Below are 19,105 nucleotides of genomic sequence, written 5' to 3' on the forward strand. Positions count from 1 at the left end.
TTTCTCACTTCGGCTGCTTCAAGTAATGTTTTCCAGGATTCATAGTCTTGAGGACTAACTAAATGGTCATCATCTTCTTTTGATGTTTTCTGGTGTATGATACACTGCTTCTGATTCTTTGTGCTTCTGGCTCTCCATTCTGAAGCAAAATGATTCAGCTACTCCAGATCTAAATCTACTCTACTCTTCTCTCTCCTCTATTGTGTGGACTATCCCACCACCACAGTACCTGAAACAGAAAAAAATCACATTAACATTGTTGGTGAAAAAAGCACCTGCTGCAAAGGTGATATAAATGTGTGTATAAATGGAGATCTACAAGATATAAATGTGAAACGGAACGTGAAACCAGAAGTACACCTTATGTAATGTATAGTCACTGTGTTGTCACTGCCAGTAATAGATGACACTTGTAGAGATGCTAATTTTAACAACTTTTCTGAAAAACATACAGTCTGAGCTATATTCCCACCAATTTTCAAGGACCAAGCGTCAGTAATAAGAGAGAACCATCAGTTTGAAGTAGAATGCTTTATTCTGTGCCGTGTATGGTTTTGAGAAGTGTATTTTGGCATGGGGTTATAAATCGAGTGATGATACACAGAAGGCTGCCACTGCTGCAATGCTGTCACATATTTTCTAGCACCAAAAATCATCATAAGAATTATTCCCCCCAGATGGTACCAGTGGCCCAAATTTGGGGTCCTGGCTCATGGACTAACAGATCTGTGAACTAATTCCTTATGCCACACATCACGATAGTTACTAATTCAAGTAAACTTTGGAAAATTATTGGAAGAGAATATTATCTACTCTCTTTAAAACACAGGTTTAAAAACTATCCAGTCTTGTGGATTTGTGACTTAAGCTGATTTTAATTTTGCCTCTCTCACTGTCCTAATGTTCATTTCCTCAAGATATCTGGGATGTTGTTTTGTTCTCCTGTAAATGTTGGTGGAGTGTAATCATTCAGTCATCTTCTGTGACGAATGGAACACTTGCCCCTGGGGTTATAAACTGTCTTTTGTTCTCCTGGGGTTTTCATCCTTGGGTAGTCTTCATCCCATCACTGAAACTTCCCCTTCGTGCAAATCCTGAAGAAGCCATGAAACCCATTGTCAAAATCTCCCATTAAAATGTCATTTCTGAAAGTCAAAGTTGAGCTTACTGCCCAGATTAGTCGATGAAATGTTCTGTACCTACTTGGCAGTAAAAAGCTTACTTTCACAGACACATAGCTTCATGTAAGCAACATTCACAATGAAAGCAAACTAGACGTAAATTGTACACAATGTTTACAAGAAAAAACAAAAATAAACAAAGTTAATCTTGGTGCAAATTATCACACTTGTGCTCAACTGTGGTGGTGAGGGTTGTAAACAGCAACGATTATGTAGATCCTTGAAACTTTGAGCAACTTGTACAAAATGCTGGGGGAACTCAGTAAGTCAAGTAGAGGGAACTAAACAGTCAACATTTCAGACTGGTATCCTTCATCGGGACTTGAAAGGAAATAGACAGGTTGTGCTGGTTGGTTCAAGAACCGAATGTTTGTTTGAAAGGAAGCAACTGTTCTTGACCTGATGGTGTGGGACTTCAGGCTTCTGTGCTGATGGAAGATGGCATATGTACGTTCTTGTTCCTAAATACTTGTGCACTTCTTTGCACTTCTGTATTCAGCCAGTCAACATTACTGGGCTGACACAGTGAGTCTTAGTTCCTGTTCTATTTGTTAGTCCTTGTGAAATCAGCTCTCCTTGTATCTGCTGCTATTACTAAAGTGATCTCACCTTTAATCACAAAGCTGATCCTGATGTTCACTTTGTATGGTGGTGCTGTTACCAGACTATTGATGGGTCCTGCAGGAGAGGTTCTTGGAGAGCGTTAGTGGGAGGGCAGAGCCGTCCTGGGGATGGGCTCAGAGGAGGGAGGTCCCCGGCTGAGAAGGTGGGCTGGGCCTGTGTGGCAGTTGCTAGTGGCAAGGGACAGGGTGAGGAGATTCTGGGTTGAGAAGAGTCCAGGTGGGGAGCCAGTCTAATTATCACTGAGCAGAGAGGTGACTGGATGAAGATGACCCTGTTTGTGGGTTGCCCAGTGGGGAGGTACGACAGTTAAATCTGGGAGGGGCTGGGTGGGATAGAATTGGTGGAGAGGGAGGAGCAGAGGGTGGAGTGGTTAAGCGGTCTGTGGCCTCGGCAGTTTCTAGCGGCATCTTTACTGACCTAACAGCTTTCTTCTCCCTCTCCAACAGAGGTGCAGATGGACGGGAAGTGGGAGATGAACTCAATGTTTGCCAGAGGTGTCCACAGTGTTATTAATCAAAACACCAGCATTCTCAACCAGCAGTTCACCAGGACGATGGGTGAATCCTCCATGCTGTCAGAGACCTACGCCACCATGACTTCAGGACAGGGTCAGTAAGGTGTTACAGAGTCAGACAGCGTGAAAATCGGCCCTTCAGGCCTATGCTGACCAAGATTCCCAACTAAATTAAACCCATTTGTTTGTGCTTGGCCCATATTCCTCTAAGCCTTTCCTATCCAAACATGTTGTAACTATTAACGTGCCTGTCCAGAACGTTCTCTGGCAGCTTGTTCCATATCATTACCACCACATGGATGAAAAGTTTGCCCCTCATCTTTGTATTAAATTTCTCACCTCTCATCATAAGCCTTTAGTTCTCGATTTCCCCCAACCATGTGTGTTTTCACCTTATCTATTCCCCTCATACACTCCCGTTAGATAACCCCTCAGTCTCCTATGTTCTAAGGAGTTTGCCATTGTCGTTCCCTGCACCTCCTGCCTCTGACGGTGAGAGTAGGGTTGGGTAAAAATGAGACATGCCAACAACTAAAGAGGAACAGAACTTGCTTCACTTTCAAAATATGAATTATTTTAAATTTTAGGGAATTGATGCTGGAAGTCAGAAATGAAAAGAATGGGAGCCCTCAGCACAGATCAGGTGCATCTGAGAAGCCGCTGCAGGCTGCGGAGTTCCTCTGGCCCTCCTCTGCTCCAAACTGCAAGTGGCAGCTCCCCACAGGTCTTGGGCTGAGGTGTCCCAGGAGATTCAACCATAGCAGGCAGCAAAGATAAAATAACTCTAGCCTTCCCCATAAGTCTATCTATCATCAATAAGTTCCCAGTTGGAGGTTCTGCACTCCAGATGGGAAGAAAGGTGTCCAGGCTTTGGAGAGGTTATGGTGGAAATTTACCAGACTGAGATGTGAACCCACCTCCAGAACTTCTTCCCTGCCTTCAATTCCTCCCAATCCCAACCTCCAACAATCTCTTCTTTTCCCTACTCTCTACCAACTTTCCCCACTTTTGTTTTTACCGCTTTCCCCACCTTGCCTTCACATCCCTGGCCCCTTGTCACAACCTGCTCCCCTCTTTCTTCCCCTATGTCTTCACATGTCCTCTCTTCCCTGCCTCTGCCCATCTCCTCAGCTCCTTTTCCACCTATCCTCTACCAAGCCATGTCTTCACCTTCACTATCCCCATTCCCACCCAGATCTCCCCCCTCCCACAAACATAAACTGTTGTCTCCTCAACGTTCCCTGATGTGGATCTGAGCTGTGCTGGTTCAGACCTAGGGGACCTAACCTGGTGATGGTCAGAGAAAACCTTGTTATACAATTAGTAATGTAACTCTTTCCCAAAGAGCTTCTGGGCTGGAAATTAATTCAAAATTCCTACTACCTGTGCTGAATTGGCTCATCTTGGCTGGGGGCCCATCAAGGCCAGTTGTGGCCAACTCTGAGTTAGGGAAGGTGGAATGTAGCATATCTACACTTGCTGATGACAGCAGTTGGCGCAGAGGATGCAAAGAGTCTATAGAGAAATATAAATAGATTAAAGAAAAGGCAAGGATCTGGCAGATGAAGTACAATGTTGATAAATGTGAGGTCATCCATTTTGGAAGGAGAAAATAGACCAGATTATTATTTTATATCCTGAAAGAATGCAGCAGCTGTTGTGCAGAGGAACTCGAGAGCCCAGGAGCATGAATCTGTGAAAGATTGGTTGTAGGTTATCTATCAAAAAGACATATGGCCTTCATTGCGAGAGGGATTGCATTTAAGAGCAGGGAGCTTTGACTGAAACTGCAGCTGCACCCAGAGTACTGTGTGCAGTTCTGCTCTGCTTCTCTGAGGAAGGATATACTGGCTTTGGAGGTGGTGCAGGGGAACTTCACCAGGTTGATTCCAGAGGTGAGGGGGTTAGCCTATGAGAAGAGGTTGAGTTAACTGTGACTACATTCCCTGGAATTCAGAAGAATGAGTGTGGATCTCATAATAACATGTGAAATTTCAAAAGGGCTATACACAAGATGGAAATAAGGTCAGGAGAGTTGTTTCCGCTGGTAAATGAAACTAGAACTAGGGGACAGGGAGTAGATTTAGGATAGAGGTGAGGAGGAAGTGCTTTTCCCAGCGAGTGGTGAATCTGTGGAAAGCAGTAGAGACTACCTCATTAAGTTTTTTATGTGACAGATTTTTGCATACGAGGGGTTATGTGGGGGGAAAGGCAGGTAGGTGGGTGGAGATGAGTCCGCAGCCTGATCACCCAAGGTCCTCTAGCATGGTGGAGCAGGCTTGATGGTTCGCATGGCCTGTTTTTTTTTGTCCTGATGTTTTCTGAAGCATCTTTTGGGTGACTGCTCAGGAGATGCCGGGTGATTGGATCATCATCCTGCTCCTGGGTGCCTGCTGTAAGTGCACGGACTGCTTTCCCGAATGATGAGAGATGTTTGTTTCTGCAGGAGCACCAGTTCATGGAATGAGGGGAATTAACTACACAGTCACACAACAGATGACCGGTGGCAGGAGCCGCATTGGATCCGAGGATGTGAACAGTGCTCTTGAGAACCTCGAGATGGTTCTGCATGGTTAGACCTCTTCCAGTGTATCTCCAAAACCTGTTCCTTGGCCACCAAGCAAGGCAGCATGGAATTGCAGTAGGTCAGAGCCTCTTGGTCCAGAGACTGGATCCAGCCCAGACTGGGGCGTTGAGAACTGAGTGGGATGTGAATTAGCTCAGGGCAAGATCAACCCAATTCCTCACGGTCCAAGCCAGCAGGATCCCCAGCTCAGTGTCCATCAGTGAACAGACTAGGGTATGACTATGAAATAAAGAGGACAGGGAAGAGAAGACAGAAAGCCCAGTGAAAGGGAGCGAGAGAAATAGTTATTAGGGAGGTAATCCCAGAGCCTAGAATCTAATGGCAGAAAAAGTTGTTGCCCAGTTAGAAGGCAGAGGAGATCAAGGGATGTACTGGGTCAGAATTAGGCAGAGAAGGAACCTGCGAGGTTGATATGAAGTGTGAAGGCAGGGATTTTAAACTTAAGATGGGAACCTGAAATTCTGCATCAAAGTAATTTCAGCAATTCACCATCCCATGAGAGGCCAGTGCCTTTCTTTCTGTGTCGGCAGTCTCTGTACGGTAACGGGTCATCTCGCCAGACTGCACCTGCTCTGCAGGAGCATCACTCTGCCTAGAACCCTCCTCCTCGGTTGTGTTTGATGCTTTTGCTGCAAAGGAAAGCAGAGATCCACTGAACTGAAAAAGAATATTCGGTGATAAATCTGCATTTGCTTCATCAGAACTATGGCTGTAGCTGAGCAAAGCAGCCCAAGAGGGTGGAGTTACTCATTATGGGTCAGTGGTAAATCTCACTTAGGTGCTTCCCCCACAGCAGTCATTGAGAGATACAGTCAGAACATCAAATTCCCTTCTGAAGGATGATGCGGGTGAGGGGTTGGAGGAGCTGGGCCGGTTGCCAGTCTGAATGACGGGTGGTCCGCTGTGCAGATGAGATTTATCTGTTATGGAGTCGAGATAGAGCGAGAGGTAGGGTGGGGTAAGTGGAAACAGTTTGGAAGGGGGAGGGGGATGGGAACCAGAGTAGATGGTGTTCAGCAAGAGACTGAGCGGTTGGACATGGGACAGGGTGACGTGCTGAAAAAGAGAGAGTCTGGATGGATCTTCTGCGGCTGTACCTCTTCAGTTCTCACCACCATCTGCTGGAGGTCAAGCAGCATCTGTTAAGGGGAAGAAGTTGTCAGTTTCTCAGGTTGAAATTGCAATAGGAAGTAGAGAGTGGACCAGAGATATAGGAGTAGAAGTAGCCCATTCAGCCCATCGAGTCTGCCCTACCATTCAATCATGGGCTGATCCAGTTCTTCCTGTCATTCCCATACCCTTTGATGCCCTAACTAATCAAGAACCTATCTATCTCCCAATGACTTGACCTCCACAGCCGCTCGTGGCAGCAAATTCCACAGATTTACCACCGTCTGACTAAAGTAATTTCTCCACATCTCTGTTCTAAATGGACGTCCTTCAATCCTGAAGTTGTGCCCTCTTGTCCTAGAATCCCCTACCATGGGAAATAACTTTATCATATCTAATCTGTTCGGGCCTTTTAACATTCAGAATGTTTCTATGAGGTCCCCCCTCATTCTCCTGAACGCCAGGGAATACAGTCCAAGAGCTGCCAGACGTTCCTCATACGGTAACCCTTTCATTCCTGGAATCATTCTCGTGAAACTTCTCTGAAATCTCTCCAATGTCAGTATATCTTTTCTAAAGTGCGGTCTCACAAGTGCCTTACAGAGCCTCAACATCACATCCCTGCTGTACATTCTGTACCTCTAGAAATGAATGCCAACATTGTATTCGCCTTCTTCACCACCGAACCAACCTGGAGGTTAACCTTCAGAGTACCCTGCACAAGGACTCGCTTCTGCATTTTGAATTCTCTCCCAATCTAAATAATAGTTTTCCCTTTTATTTCTTCCACCAAAGTGCATTACCATACACTTTCCAACATTGTATTTCATTTGCCAATTCTTTGTCCATTCCCCTAAACTATCTAAGTCTCTCTGCAGGCTCTCTGTTTCCTCAACACTACCCACTCCTCCACCTAGCTTTGTATCATCAGCAAGTTAGCCACAAATCCATTAATCCTATAGTCCAAATCATCGACATACATCTTAAAAAGCAGCGGTCCCAACACCGACCCCTGTGGAACTCCACTGGTAACCGGCAGCCAGCCAGAGTAGGATCCCTTTATTCCCACTCTCTGTTTCTGCTGATCAGCCAAAGCTGCACCCATGCTCGTAACTTCCCTTTAATTCTACAGCCTCGTGTGGCTCCTTGTTAAAGGCCTTCTGAAAATCCAAGTACACTACACTTACTGCATCTCCTTTGTCTACCCTGCTTGTAATTTCCTCCAAAAAATTGCAGTAGGTTAGTCATACAGAATTTCCGTTTCAGGAAACCATGCTGGCTTTGGCCTGTCTTGTCATGTGCCTCCAGGTACTCTGGAATCTCATCCCTAACAATCGATTCCAGCAACTTCCCAACCACTGATGTCAGGCTAACAGATCTATAGTTTCCTTTCTGCTGCTTCCCATCCTTCTTAAATAGCAGAGTAACATTTGCAGTTTTCCAGTCATCCAATACAATGCCAGAATCTTATCAATTCTTGAAAGATCATCGTTAATTCCTCCGCAATCTCTCTGTCTACTTCCTTCAGAACCCAAGGGTGCATTCCATCAGGTCCAGGAGATTTATCCACCCTCAGACCAATAAGCTTCCTAAGTACCTTCTCAGTCGTAATTTTCACTGCACATACTTCACTTCCCTGACACTCTTGAATATCCGGTATACTGCAGACGTCTTCCACTGTGAAGACTGATGCAAAATACGCATTCAGTTCCTCTGCCATCTCTGTACCTCTCATTACAATACCTCCAGTGTCATTTTCTATTGGTTCGATATTTACCCTCGACTCTCTTTTACCCTTTATACACTTAAAAAAGCTTTTAGTATCTATGGAGAGAGGAGAGGTGGAGTGGTGTAACAGGAGTCCAGGGAGGGGTGAGGGAAGACAGGGAGGTTGTGCCTGGGGTGGGAGTGGCAGGGAGACATCAGCAATAATGAGAGGCAAATGGAGGGAAAGGTTGAACAGGGTTGCTGGAATTGAGAATTCTTCGCCACCACCCTGACAAATGCTGCTCGACCCAATGTGTTCCTCCAGTTGGTTGTTGGTAGTTCTTAATCCCAGTGCTGTTCCTCGCTGTTTGAACTGTGTCACGGAGAACAGTTTCATGGCTGAGGGAAGGATGGGGATTGTAGCCGGGCAAGCTCGCTGTGTCAGTGGATGTGAGGTAGCCTAATGTCACTGGGGCCGAGGCCGAGGAGGGGAGATGCAACCTCTACCAAATTACACTCTGACCTGCGATTCAGGTTACATTTAATCCAGGGCTTTTCCATTTTCATGGAGTTCCTTTGTCTGTCTCTGTCACACAGAAAGCCGCTCTCCTGGGGTCCCGAGCACTCCCACCCGCCTGGTCTTCTCTGCGCTGGGAGCCACCTCGCTGAAGGTCAGCTGGCAGAAGCCTCAGTGCGAGCAGGAAATCCTGGCCTATCGTGTCACCTATCAACCCCTGGCTGGAGGTCAGTACCACCACCGCACGAGCTCCCCAGGTTAGTTGTACGAACAGCAGGAACACCTGGGCTGACTTCAGAGCAAGAGGAGATCTCTGAAACTTGGACCTGGGGCCGGGGCAGTGGCTGGATATGAGAGGGGTATCTCCTCAGCTGAGGGGACCAGACCCGAGTTTGCTGAGGGAGGGAGGAGGAAGAAGCCTACACAGAGGGTTGTGAATCCTTGGAGTTCTGCTCCCAGTCACTGGGTTTATTTGGAACAGAGATCAGTGGATTTCTATCTATGGTGGGATGGAGATATGTGAGGACAGAATGCTGCCGAGCTGGAAAATCGGTCTTGCCCTTAATGAAGGGAGGAGCAGGTCAAAGGACAGACTGCTGTACTTGTGGAATATTGCCCATCTCCTTAACATTCAAACCTCTCTCCTGTACCAAGAGATGGGCATTGAGTTGAGCTTGGTTTCAGAGCTCACTCACCATGTAGAAATACTTGAGAAGGATAGATAATAAGCCACAAGATTAAGGTGCTGGTTCATAGATGCAAAGAAATCTCATGGTTTTGTGTTAAGCATGGACAAGTAACTCACCCCAGCCTTGCAGAGTCCCTAATCCCATCTTCCTGCATTTGCACCATATCACTTCATACCTCTCCTATCCAGGTGCTTATCCAGACTTCTGAGATGTTACAGTAGGATTTGCAAAACCATTTCTGCTGGCAGTTCATTGCTCACTTCTTCTACCCTCTGATTGAAGATGTTTCCTGTCCGATTCCATTTTAAAAGCTTTTTTATTAATTACTATTGAAGATCAACAAAAAAAGATACATTAAATCAATATGTCATTATGTACAATTAAATTAGCAAATAACTGATTAACAAAGCTAAGCAATATATCAATAATAATAAGAGAAAATAGTGTTAAGAATTTTTTTTGAAAGAAAAAAGAAGGAAAAAATAAAGAACCCCTACCAACTAAGAAGGAAAAAAACCACTACTAACTGAAAAACCCCCATTGGGAGCACAACCCCGGAGCGATACATCATACAAGCTTCCATGAAAGAAAAACATGAAGCTGCCAACTCCAATCCATTTGAAGAAAAATCAGAAGGAAACCATATTAATTAACTCAATTCAGACGATAGTAGCGGGCGAATGAACCCCACCTTTTTTCAAAATCAAATCGAGGATCAAAAGTTCAACTTCCGAATTTCTCCAAACTCAGACATAGCATCACCTGAGAGAACCATTGTATCAAAGTGGGAGCAGAAACATCTTTCCATTTCAACAAAATAGCCCTTCTGGCCAACGATGTAACAAATGCAATTACATGTTGGTCTGATGGAGAAATACCATGAATATATTGAGGGATTATACCAAATAAAACTGTCAATTTATTAGGTTGTAAATTAATTTTTAAAACTTTAGAAATTGTAGAGAAAATAGATTTCCAAAAGTGTTTCAATATAGAACACGACCAAAACATATGTGTCAATGTGGCTGTCTTGGTTTTACATCTGTCACACTGACTACCAACATTAGGAGACATTTTGGACAGTCTCTCCTTTGTCAAATAGTAACGATGAACAATTTTAAACTGAATTAAAGAATGACTGGCACAGATCGAAGAAGAGTTAACCAACTTCAAAATCCGCAACCAATCTTCTGTTATCAGGGTCATGTTAAGCTCTCTCTCCCAATCTTGCTTAATCTTAAGTGAAGGGTAATTGTGCTGTTCTAACAATAAATTATAATTTTTCCCAATAAAACACTTCATTAAAGGATTCATTTTTAAAATAATATCTAACAGGTCAGAATCCTGTATATATGGAAAATTACTTAAATATTCTTGTAAGAAGTGTCTGATCTGAAGATATTGCAGGAAATGTGAATATGAGAGAGAGTATTTAGTTTCTAATTTCTCAAAAGACATCAATTGGCCATCTTGGGACAGATCGATGAAGGAGTAAACTCCTTTATTCCTTTATTCCTCCAAAGAAGAAAGGTAGGATCACTTAATGAAGGTTTAAATAAATAATTTCGATAAATTAAACTAAAAAGTTTAAATTTTTTGAGATTAAAAAATATTATGAAACTGGAACCAAATTCGTAGTGACTGCTTAATCACAGGATATAAATTTAAATTAGTAATTTTGCTCAGTTGTACAGGTCGAGAAGCTCCTAATAATGAGGTTAAGTGAAATTTTCACAGCATTCAGTTCCAAATCAGCCCAAGGTGGCCGTTCATTTTTATGTGAGGTCGTTAATTTTATGTGAGGTTGTTCATTTAATGTGGATAAATGTGAGGTTATCCACTTTGGTTGCAAGAACAGGAAAACAGATTATTATCTGAATGGTGGCCGATTAGGAAAAGGGGAGGTGCAACGAGACCTGAGTGTCATTGTACACCAGTCATTGAAAGTGGGCATGCAGGTACAGCAGGTTGTGAAAAAGGCAGATGGTATGTTGGCATTCATAGCAAAAGGATTCGAGTACAAAAGCAGGGAGGTTCTACTGCAGTTGTACAAGGCCTTGGTGAGACTGCACCTAGAATATTGTGTGCAGTTTTGGTCCCCTAATCTGAGGAAAGACATTCTTGCCATAGAGGGAGTACAGAGAAGGTTCACCAGATTGATTCCTGGGATGGCAGGACTTTCATATGAAGAAAGACTGGATCGACTAGGCTTATACTCACTGGAATTTAGAAGATTGATAGGGGATCTTATTGAGACGTATAAAATTCTAAAGGGATTGGACAGGCTAGATGCAGGAAGATTGTTTCCGATGTTGGGGAAGTCCAGAACGAGGGGTCACAGTTTAAGGATAAAGGGGAAGCCTTTTAAGACCGAGATGAGGAAAAACTTCTTCACACAGAGAGTGGTGAATCTGTGGAATTCTCTGCCACATGAAACAGTTGAGGCCAGTTCATTGGCTATATTTAAGAGGAAGTTAGATATGGCCCTTGTGGCTGAAGGGATCAGGGGGCATGGAGAGAAAGCAGGTACAGGGTTCTGAGTTGGATGATCAGCCATGATCATACTGAATGGCGGTGCAGGCTCGAAGGGCCGAATGGCCTACTCCTGCACCTATTTTCTATGTTTTTATGTTTCTATCAGCCCAATATAACCAAACACACATATAACATATATTAACAGCCCAATAATACATTCTTAAATTAGGCAAAGCAAGACCTCCATCTTTTTTTAATTTTTGTAAATGACATTTACCAATTCTTGGTCTTTTATTATTCCAAACAAAAGATGAAATAATAGCGTCAACCTGATCAAAACACTTCTTAGTTAAAAAATAGGGATATTTTGAAATACATATAAAAATTTTGGTAAAATCGTCATTTTATGAATTATGAATTCAGCCGGCTAACAAGAGTGTAAGTGGATTCCATCTACAAAATAATTGCTGCATAAAATCTACTAAGGGAGCCAAATTAGCTTTATAGAGGTCTTTATGATTTTTAGTAATAATAATACCTAAATATTTAAATGAGTCTGTAACTCTAAAAGGAATGTCATCATATATAGAAGCAGAATCATTCAGAGGAAATAATTCACTTTTATAAATGTTTAGTTTATATCCCGAAAACTTTTCAAAATCATTTAATAGTTTCAATAAACTAAGAATGGATTCTTAAGGATTCAAAATATAAACTAAGAGATCGTCAGCATAAAGGGAAATCTTATGAACAGTCCCATTTATGACAATTCCATGACTATCTTTATCTTCACAAAGTGCAATAGCCAAGGGTTCCAGCAGCAAATTAAATAACAAAGGACTTAACAGTCATCCTTGTCTCATACCCCGCGAAAGCCGAGAAAAAGGAGATTAGCAATTATTAGTAATAACAGTAGCAATAGGTCTCAATAAATTTGACAAAGTCTTAACTTTGTAATAAATTTTCTGGAAAATGCCAAGGCAAATTTGCAGTAACGACATCATTCAATTCATAAGCTAAGCTTAAAGGCGCATGATCTGAGAGAACTATAGCATCATATTCACATTTCTGGACTTTGGATAAAAATTGAGGATCAGCTATAAAATAATCGATTAAAGAATAATCTCTATCATTAGGATGCAAATGTCTCCAAACTTCAACCAGGCCAGAATCAGTTAGAAAAGAGTTGATATGTGATGCAGAACAACTCGGAAGCTGCTGATTAGTTAAAATCTTGTCAATCAAAGGATTTAAACAACAGTTGAAATAAACACCCATTAATAATGTATATTCATTTAAATCTGGCAATAAAGCAAATACATATTTTTTTAAAAAGGATCATTTACGTTAGGTACATATAGGTTAACCAGAACAATTTTTCTATTACAAATTGTTCCTTTAACAATTAAAAATCTTCCATTAATATCTGACACAGTATCTTCTTGGATGAATAAAATATTGGATTTAATAAAAATAGATAAACCCTTTGTTTTATTTTGACAAGTAGCGTGAAATTGAAGGCCCTTCCACATTTTATAAAATCTATTTTGATCGCCTGTTTTGATATGTGTTTCTTGAGCAAAAATTATATCGGGTTGGAATTGATTAATGATTTCAAAAGTCTTCTTTCACTTATTAGGATGATTCCAACCACGTACATTCCAATTTACAAAGTTTATCTGTTTAGTCACCATAAAAAAAATTATTTTATTTAACACATCCACGCATACCAGCGTGGGCTAATCAAAACTGGCGGTGATAGGTATAACCATAACCAAAACATGCATGCTCCGGAACCCTGTAATGGGGGAAAAATATGAAAAAAAAAACTAAAATTAATCCTACAGTTAATCCTATAACTCAGAACTAACCCCAATCTTCGCACCACCCCGAAAAGCCCGAAATTTGGCAAAAAAAAGCCAAACTGCATACCCATAGAATAAAAACAGAGTGAGACTCTGCGAGCTGCCCATTTTATAATAGTGATTTTAAAAGCTTTCCTTAATTCGTCCCCCCAGTTTCAAAAAAAAACCATACAGCCCTAAAATAGAAAAGCTCTGCAGAGGAAAAAAAAATATTTTGCTAAATATAAAAAGCCAAACACTACAGAACAACACTCCACCACATCAAGTCATGTTAACTGGTTCTTCCACCCACTTACAACCTTGCTTCTGACTGATATATATGCAATTTAATTATCAATTTACTTTGATAGATTAAAGGTGAGCAGAACCTCATGGGCCAAAGGACCTGCACTGTGCAGTTTTGCTCTACAGCATCTGGCTCCCCATATCCAGCATAAAAGTTCAGAGAAAAATATGTTTATACTTAAACCTTAAAAACAAGCTGGGGAATGCAGAAACAATCTCCAAAAACGCCAAAACAATAAAATTAAACAAAGAGAAAAATGCCTTCGCAATCTCTAATGAAGAAAAATCAGAACCATTTTCCATTTAATTTACACACCCAATGAAAAACTGTTTTTACTGAGTATCTATCGACTAAACACTCCCAACTCTATATATAAAAGAAAAAGTCCTTATGAACTATGAAAACTATCACTTAATTAATGAAAAAAGGAGGATAAAAACAAATTATCAAACAATTTGTCCGTTGTGTTAATTCGTTCAGTGGACCAAGCTGATTTTGGAAAAGTCATTCATCATTCACATCAAAAGTTCACATCTTCTTTAAATGGTTGATCGATCAAAGGACATCTTAAGCAAATCGGAAACCTTCAAAGCTTATCTTCTTTCAAAATTAACAATTATTCAGCAGACCTAAAGCCATTTGATGCACCATCAATAACTCACACTGAGACGTAAGGCGAGATATCGGCTTTTATTGACTGGAAGAAGGAACCAGGAGTGAGTGTCCATCATACTATGACCTGGAGACTGAGGCCGAGCGTCAGGCCTCAGGTCGCCTTTATACAGGGGCCTGTGGGAGGAGCCACAGGAGCAGTCAGCAAGGGGCGTGTCCAGACAGGCAGTTCACCACACCATTCAAACCTCGGCTGCAACTGGAATAGAGTTAACATAGTCCAGTGCCTCTTTGGGGTCCAGAAAAACACGTGGAGTCGAAACTTTGGGAGATAATTTTAAATCGGGCTGGATATTGAAGTGATGGCCTTATCATAGGCCATCTTCATGGTTGGGATGAATTTAGACCGCAGGTCCATAACTTCCCGTGGATAATCTTCATAAAAATGAATCTCGGAACACTTAAATTTAAAAACTCAGTGTTTCCTTGCATATTTTATGATTTGGTCTTTAACTTTGAAATGAAGGAAGCAGACCAGAACTGACCTTGGTTTATTCGGATCCCGAGATTTCGAAGTGAAAATTCTGTGCACTCTTTCAATATCGGGAGGTTGAGGTAAAATATCCGGAAACAGAGATTGAAACAAGTTAGCAAAATAGTCCAATAAATCCCCACTCTCAGATCCCTCCTTCAGTCCAACAATTCGAATATTCTGACGAGATCTTGCTTCCAAATTGGTAGTTTTATGTTGAGACTTTTCCAAGCAGGCTGGGATATCTGCTATTTGATGCTTCGTCTCTTGAAGTTCAGAATTCGGAAATAATATTTTCTTGTACAAATTGAAAATTCTCTCGTAATGACTTCATCTCAGAAGAGATAACATCAAGTTTTACTGTGTTGTTGTCTATTTTCCTGTCAAGAACCATCAGCGAACGTTCTAGACGCTCAGCCCAAGCCGGTATGTCCTCGGATTTTATCCCCCCTTTCCATTGCTGGATTCAGGAAGCTGCTTTCCACTTATTAAAGATTGTGACATAGTAACAACTATTCCCCTCTAAGATCCAACAAATAAAAGTTAAAAATTCAAAGTTTAAACTGGGGAAAAGGAAGAATTAATTGCAGCCACACGAGCTGTGTGTCACTCCATTAGACAGTAGGCGGAGTCTCCCCTTCCAATTCATCTCAAATATTTCACCTTTCACCCTAAACCTATGACCTCTAGTTCTAATCTCACCCAACCTCGGGGGAAAACACCTGCGTGTATTTACCCTATCTATATTCCTCATAATTTTGTATCCCTCTATCACAGCTCCCCTAATGTTTCGGAGCTCTGGAGAATAAAATTCTAAACTTGGCAAGAAATTTTGCCACATCTCTGTCTGCCACTCTATCCCAAGCTAAGTTTTTCACGCAGACAGTAGTGAATGGGCTGCTGGCGACGTGGTGGAGGTGGGTACAATAGGCTCTATTAAGAGACTCCTGGATAGGTACATGGAGCTTAGAAAAATAGAGGGCTACGTAATTTCTAAAATAAGTACGTGTTTGGCACTGCATTGTGGGTCAAAGGACCTGTATTGTGCTGTAGGTTTTCTATCTTTCTGTCAGCTTTGACTTGTCAGCCATGGTTGTATTATTTTGCCATTTGAGTACTTTGCTTTTGGAATACATCTATCCTGCACCTTCCTCATTTTTCCCAGAAACTCTCACCATTGCTGCTCTGCTGTCATCCCTGCTAGAAGCTCCTTCCAATTTACATTTTTCATTCCAATTTACTTTGCCTAGCTCCTCTTGTACCACTGTAATTTCCTTTACTCCACTGAAATACTGTTATGTCAGACTTTACTTTCTCCCTATCAAATTTCAAGTTGAACACAATCACATTGTGATCACTGGTTCCTAAGGGTTCTTTTACCATAAGCTCCCTAATCGCCTCTGGTTCATTACATAACACCCAATCCAGTATAGCTGATCCCCTGGTAGGCTCAGTGACAAACTTCTCTAAAAAGCCATCTCTTAGGCATTGAACAAACTCACTCTCGAGATCCGTTACCAACCTGATTTTCCCAGTCGACCTGCATGTTGAAACCCCCCATGACTATTATAACATCGCCCTTTTGACATGCCATTTCTATTTCCCATTATAATCTGTGGTCCACATCCCAGCCACTGTTGGGAGGCCTGTATGTAACTGCCATCACTGTCCTTTTACCCTTGCTATTTCTTAATTCAACCCACAAGAATACAATGCGATCCTATGTCACACCTTTCTACTGATTTGATGCCATTCTTTACCAGCAGTGCCATGCCACCCCTCTGCCCACCTTCCTATCCCTCTGTTACAACGTGTAACCTTGGACATTCAGCTCCCAACTACATCCATCCTTCAGCCTCAATTCAGTGATGGCCACAACATCATACCTGACAATTTGTAATAGTGCAACAAGGTCATCCACCTGATTTCTTATATTCCGTATAACTCAGATCCATAAGTCCCAGCAGCATCAGTGTAAATTTTCTCTGGAGTCAAGCTTATTACTGCTGCTTCTATCTCCAGCAGTTTAGACACATCTAGGGGTATTACTGCCCTCCGCAGGATGTACAATTCATTACAGAATTTCAGGAAACACAAATTCTTGAATATAAACTAGTCACACGTAGAAACAGAATAATAAACTTTTCAATCAGATGGTGGTTCTCTTTGTGGCCAAACAAAGATTTAATAGAAAAACAAAATACATTTAAGTCAGACAGCCTCTTGAACAATATGCTTCTTTCAGTTTTATATCGATTACAACTCAGCAAAACATGCTGAACTGTCTCTGAACTACCACAGTCACATAATCCAGTCGGATGTTTTCCTATTGTCTTTAAGTAATAGTTTAGTCCACAATGCCCCAACTTAAGTCTTGTTAATTTCACCATATCTCTATGATTTAAAGAGTAACAGTCTGAGAACCTTTTAACTAGAGGGTGACTAGAAAAGAACTGCCTTCCCTTTAATTCATTTTTCCAATCTTCTTGCCATTTCTTCTCTATACCTTTTTTTATCGTACTTTTCAATTCTGCTCTGCCGAGGGGTATTCAAATTCCTACTTGCCTGCTCTGTAAGGAAGACTTTGCAATTCCATCCACAATTTCATTTCCCTCCACCCCAGCATGCCCAGGTATCCATGTAAATCTAACTTCACAATCCATCTTCCCTACTCTAAGCAAAACTAAGAGAATCTCAATAATACCAATAAGAGCCATAATATCAATAAGAGCAAAACCTTATCTCCCGCCTAGGTAGCCCCCTACCTGCCGGCATGAACATTCAACTCACAGACCTCCGTTGATACCCCTGCCCCCACCCCTTACTCCCATCCCTATCTATTATTTTAGTCTGGTTCTCTTTCTCTGTCTTTCCCCCCCTCACTATAATCTCCCCCAGCCCTACCTTTCTTTCTCTTTTATTTCCCATAATTCTCCACCTTCCCCCTTGCCCATTTCCCTCCAGCCTATCACTTCCCAGCTCTCTACTTCATCCCTCCCCCCACTTCTTATCCCCCCTCCACCATCCCATGTTACTTCACTCCTGATGAAGGGTTTTGGCCTGAAATATCGTTATTACCTCTTCCCATAGATGCTGTCTGGCCTGCTGAGTTCTGCCAGCATTTTGTGTTTTTACTTATTTCCAGCATCTGCAGATTCACTCGTGTTGCCTTAGAATCTCAGTAACTATGTCAGGACGAGCTTTTGATTTATTCCCTTTTATAGCCTTTAAGCTTATTGCTATCTTTCCTGAAGGTAGGTAACCAGAACTACATTCAATACTCTAAATTTGCCCACACCGACATCTTGTACAGTTTGAACATAACAAGTCATTTCCTGATTTATGAAGACCCATATGCCTGAAGCTCTCTGAATCAGTGTTCTCCCCATTGATCAAAACTAATGCTCACCAGAAGAAGCTTGGGAGGAACTACCAGGGCCACTGCCTTATAGCTGCAGTAACGCAAGTTCACTACTGACTTGGCCCTGGTTAGAGATGAGTTAATCCTTTGTAACCCTCTCACCGGGCTCATATACAAACTTGGCTAGTTAGCTAACTCTGCTAACGGCCAGGTGACTCAGTGATGAGAAGGCCACCTTCCATAAGCAACATATGTCTAGGGTTGGTATGATTTGGGGTTCAACCAAACAGGAAAGTTGGAATGTTCCAATGTCCCGGGAGATAATTGTAGTGAACGCTGGGTAAATACTTCCCCATGCACAGTTGTCGTTCACCAGGAAAATAACAGATCGTACACCAGCGTAAATTTACAAAGGAAGTATATTTACCAATATTTCAACTTTAACAAACAGTTAACCGATAAAGTAAAAGGGCCTGTTGCAGTTATATCAGTCCAAGTCCGCACATAAGCGTCGGAGCTCATTACTGAAGTGGTCTACTGTTTTGCTTTACTCACATGCTGAACCCACATTCTGCCTGAAGGACAAAGCCACAGATGGAACTTCCCTTAAAGACTATCTGGAACTAACCCTGGAGCATTTCCTCCTTGGAGCCATTCATCTGCACAAAGAACTTCTTACAACGGGGTCTCTCCTTCGAGCAGTACCCTGCGAACATCTTCCCTTGCAGCTCCTGCAAAAGCCCCCAGACTGGACCACTGTCCTTCAGAAATCTGATCCCATCCGGCTCTCTCAAATCTTCCATAGCATCACACTGAGCAAACTTACAACACGTTACCAAGACAAACCCAATTGGCTAACACAACATTCCTAGGTTGGCCAAATGGCTCCTTATCTTTAGTCCAAGCCTAAACACTAGTCCACTAAGGTTACTAACAGGACATACTGCACTTCCAGAAAACTGCTAAAATAAAAATACCTCACAGCATCACAGTAGAAATCTTAACCAGGACATTTCACCTTCAGTAGTGGTGACTGAAACTTGTG

At 42.1% G+C, this 19,105-nt stretch overlaps 1 protein-coding gene across 6 annotated transcripts in view; it reads left to right on the forward strand.

Moving 5' to 3' along the window:
- Positions 1-19,105, forward strand: part of itgb4 (integrin, beta 4) — a 161,602-nt gene that overhangs the window by 135,377 nt on the left and 7,120 nt on the right. For 4 of the 6 annotated variants that reach the window (XM_059948938.1, XM_059948935.1, XM_059948937.1 and 1 more), the window contains exons 35-37: positions 2,252-2,413; positions 4,766-4,891; positions 8,321-8,497. In XM_059948938.1, coding sequence (XP_059804921.1) covers positions 2,252-2,413; positions 4,766-4,891; positions 8,321-8,497 — 465 coding nt within the window. The remainder of the gene's footprint in view (positions 1-2,251; positions 2,414-4,765; positions 4,892-8,320; positions 8,498-19,105) is intronic. The other 2 variants (XM_059948936.1, XM_059948940.1) reach the window with 2 other exon arrangements.

This window comes from Hypanus sabinus, chromosome 23 (genome assembly GCF_030144855.1).
Source record: "Hypanus sabinus isolate sHypSab1 chromosome 23, sHypSab1.hap1, whole genome shotgun sequence".
In the NCBI taxonomy this organism is placed as follows: Eukaryota; Metazoa; Chordata; class Chondrichthyes; order Myliobatiformes; family Dasyatidae; genus Hypanus; species Hypanus sabinus.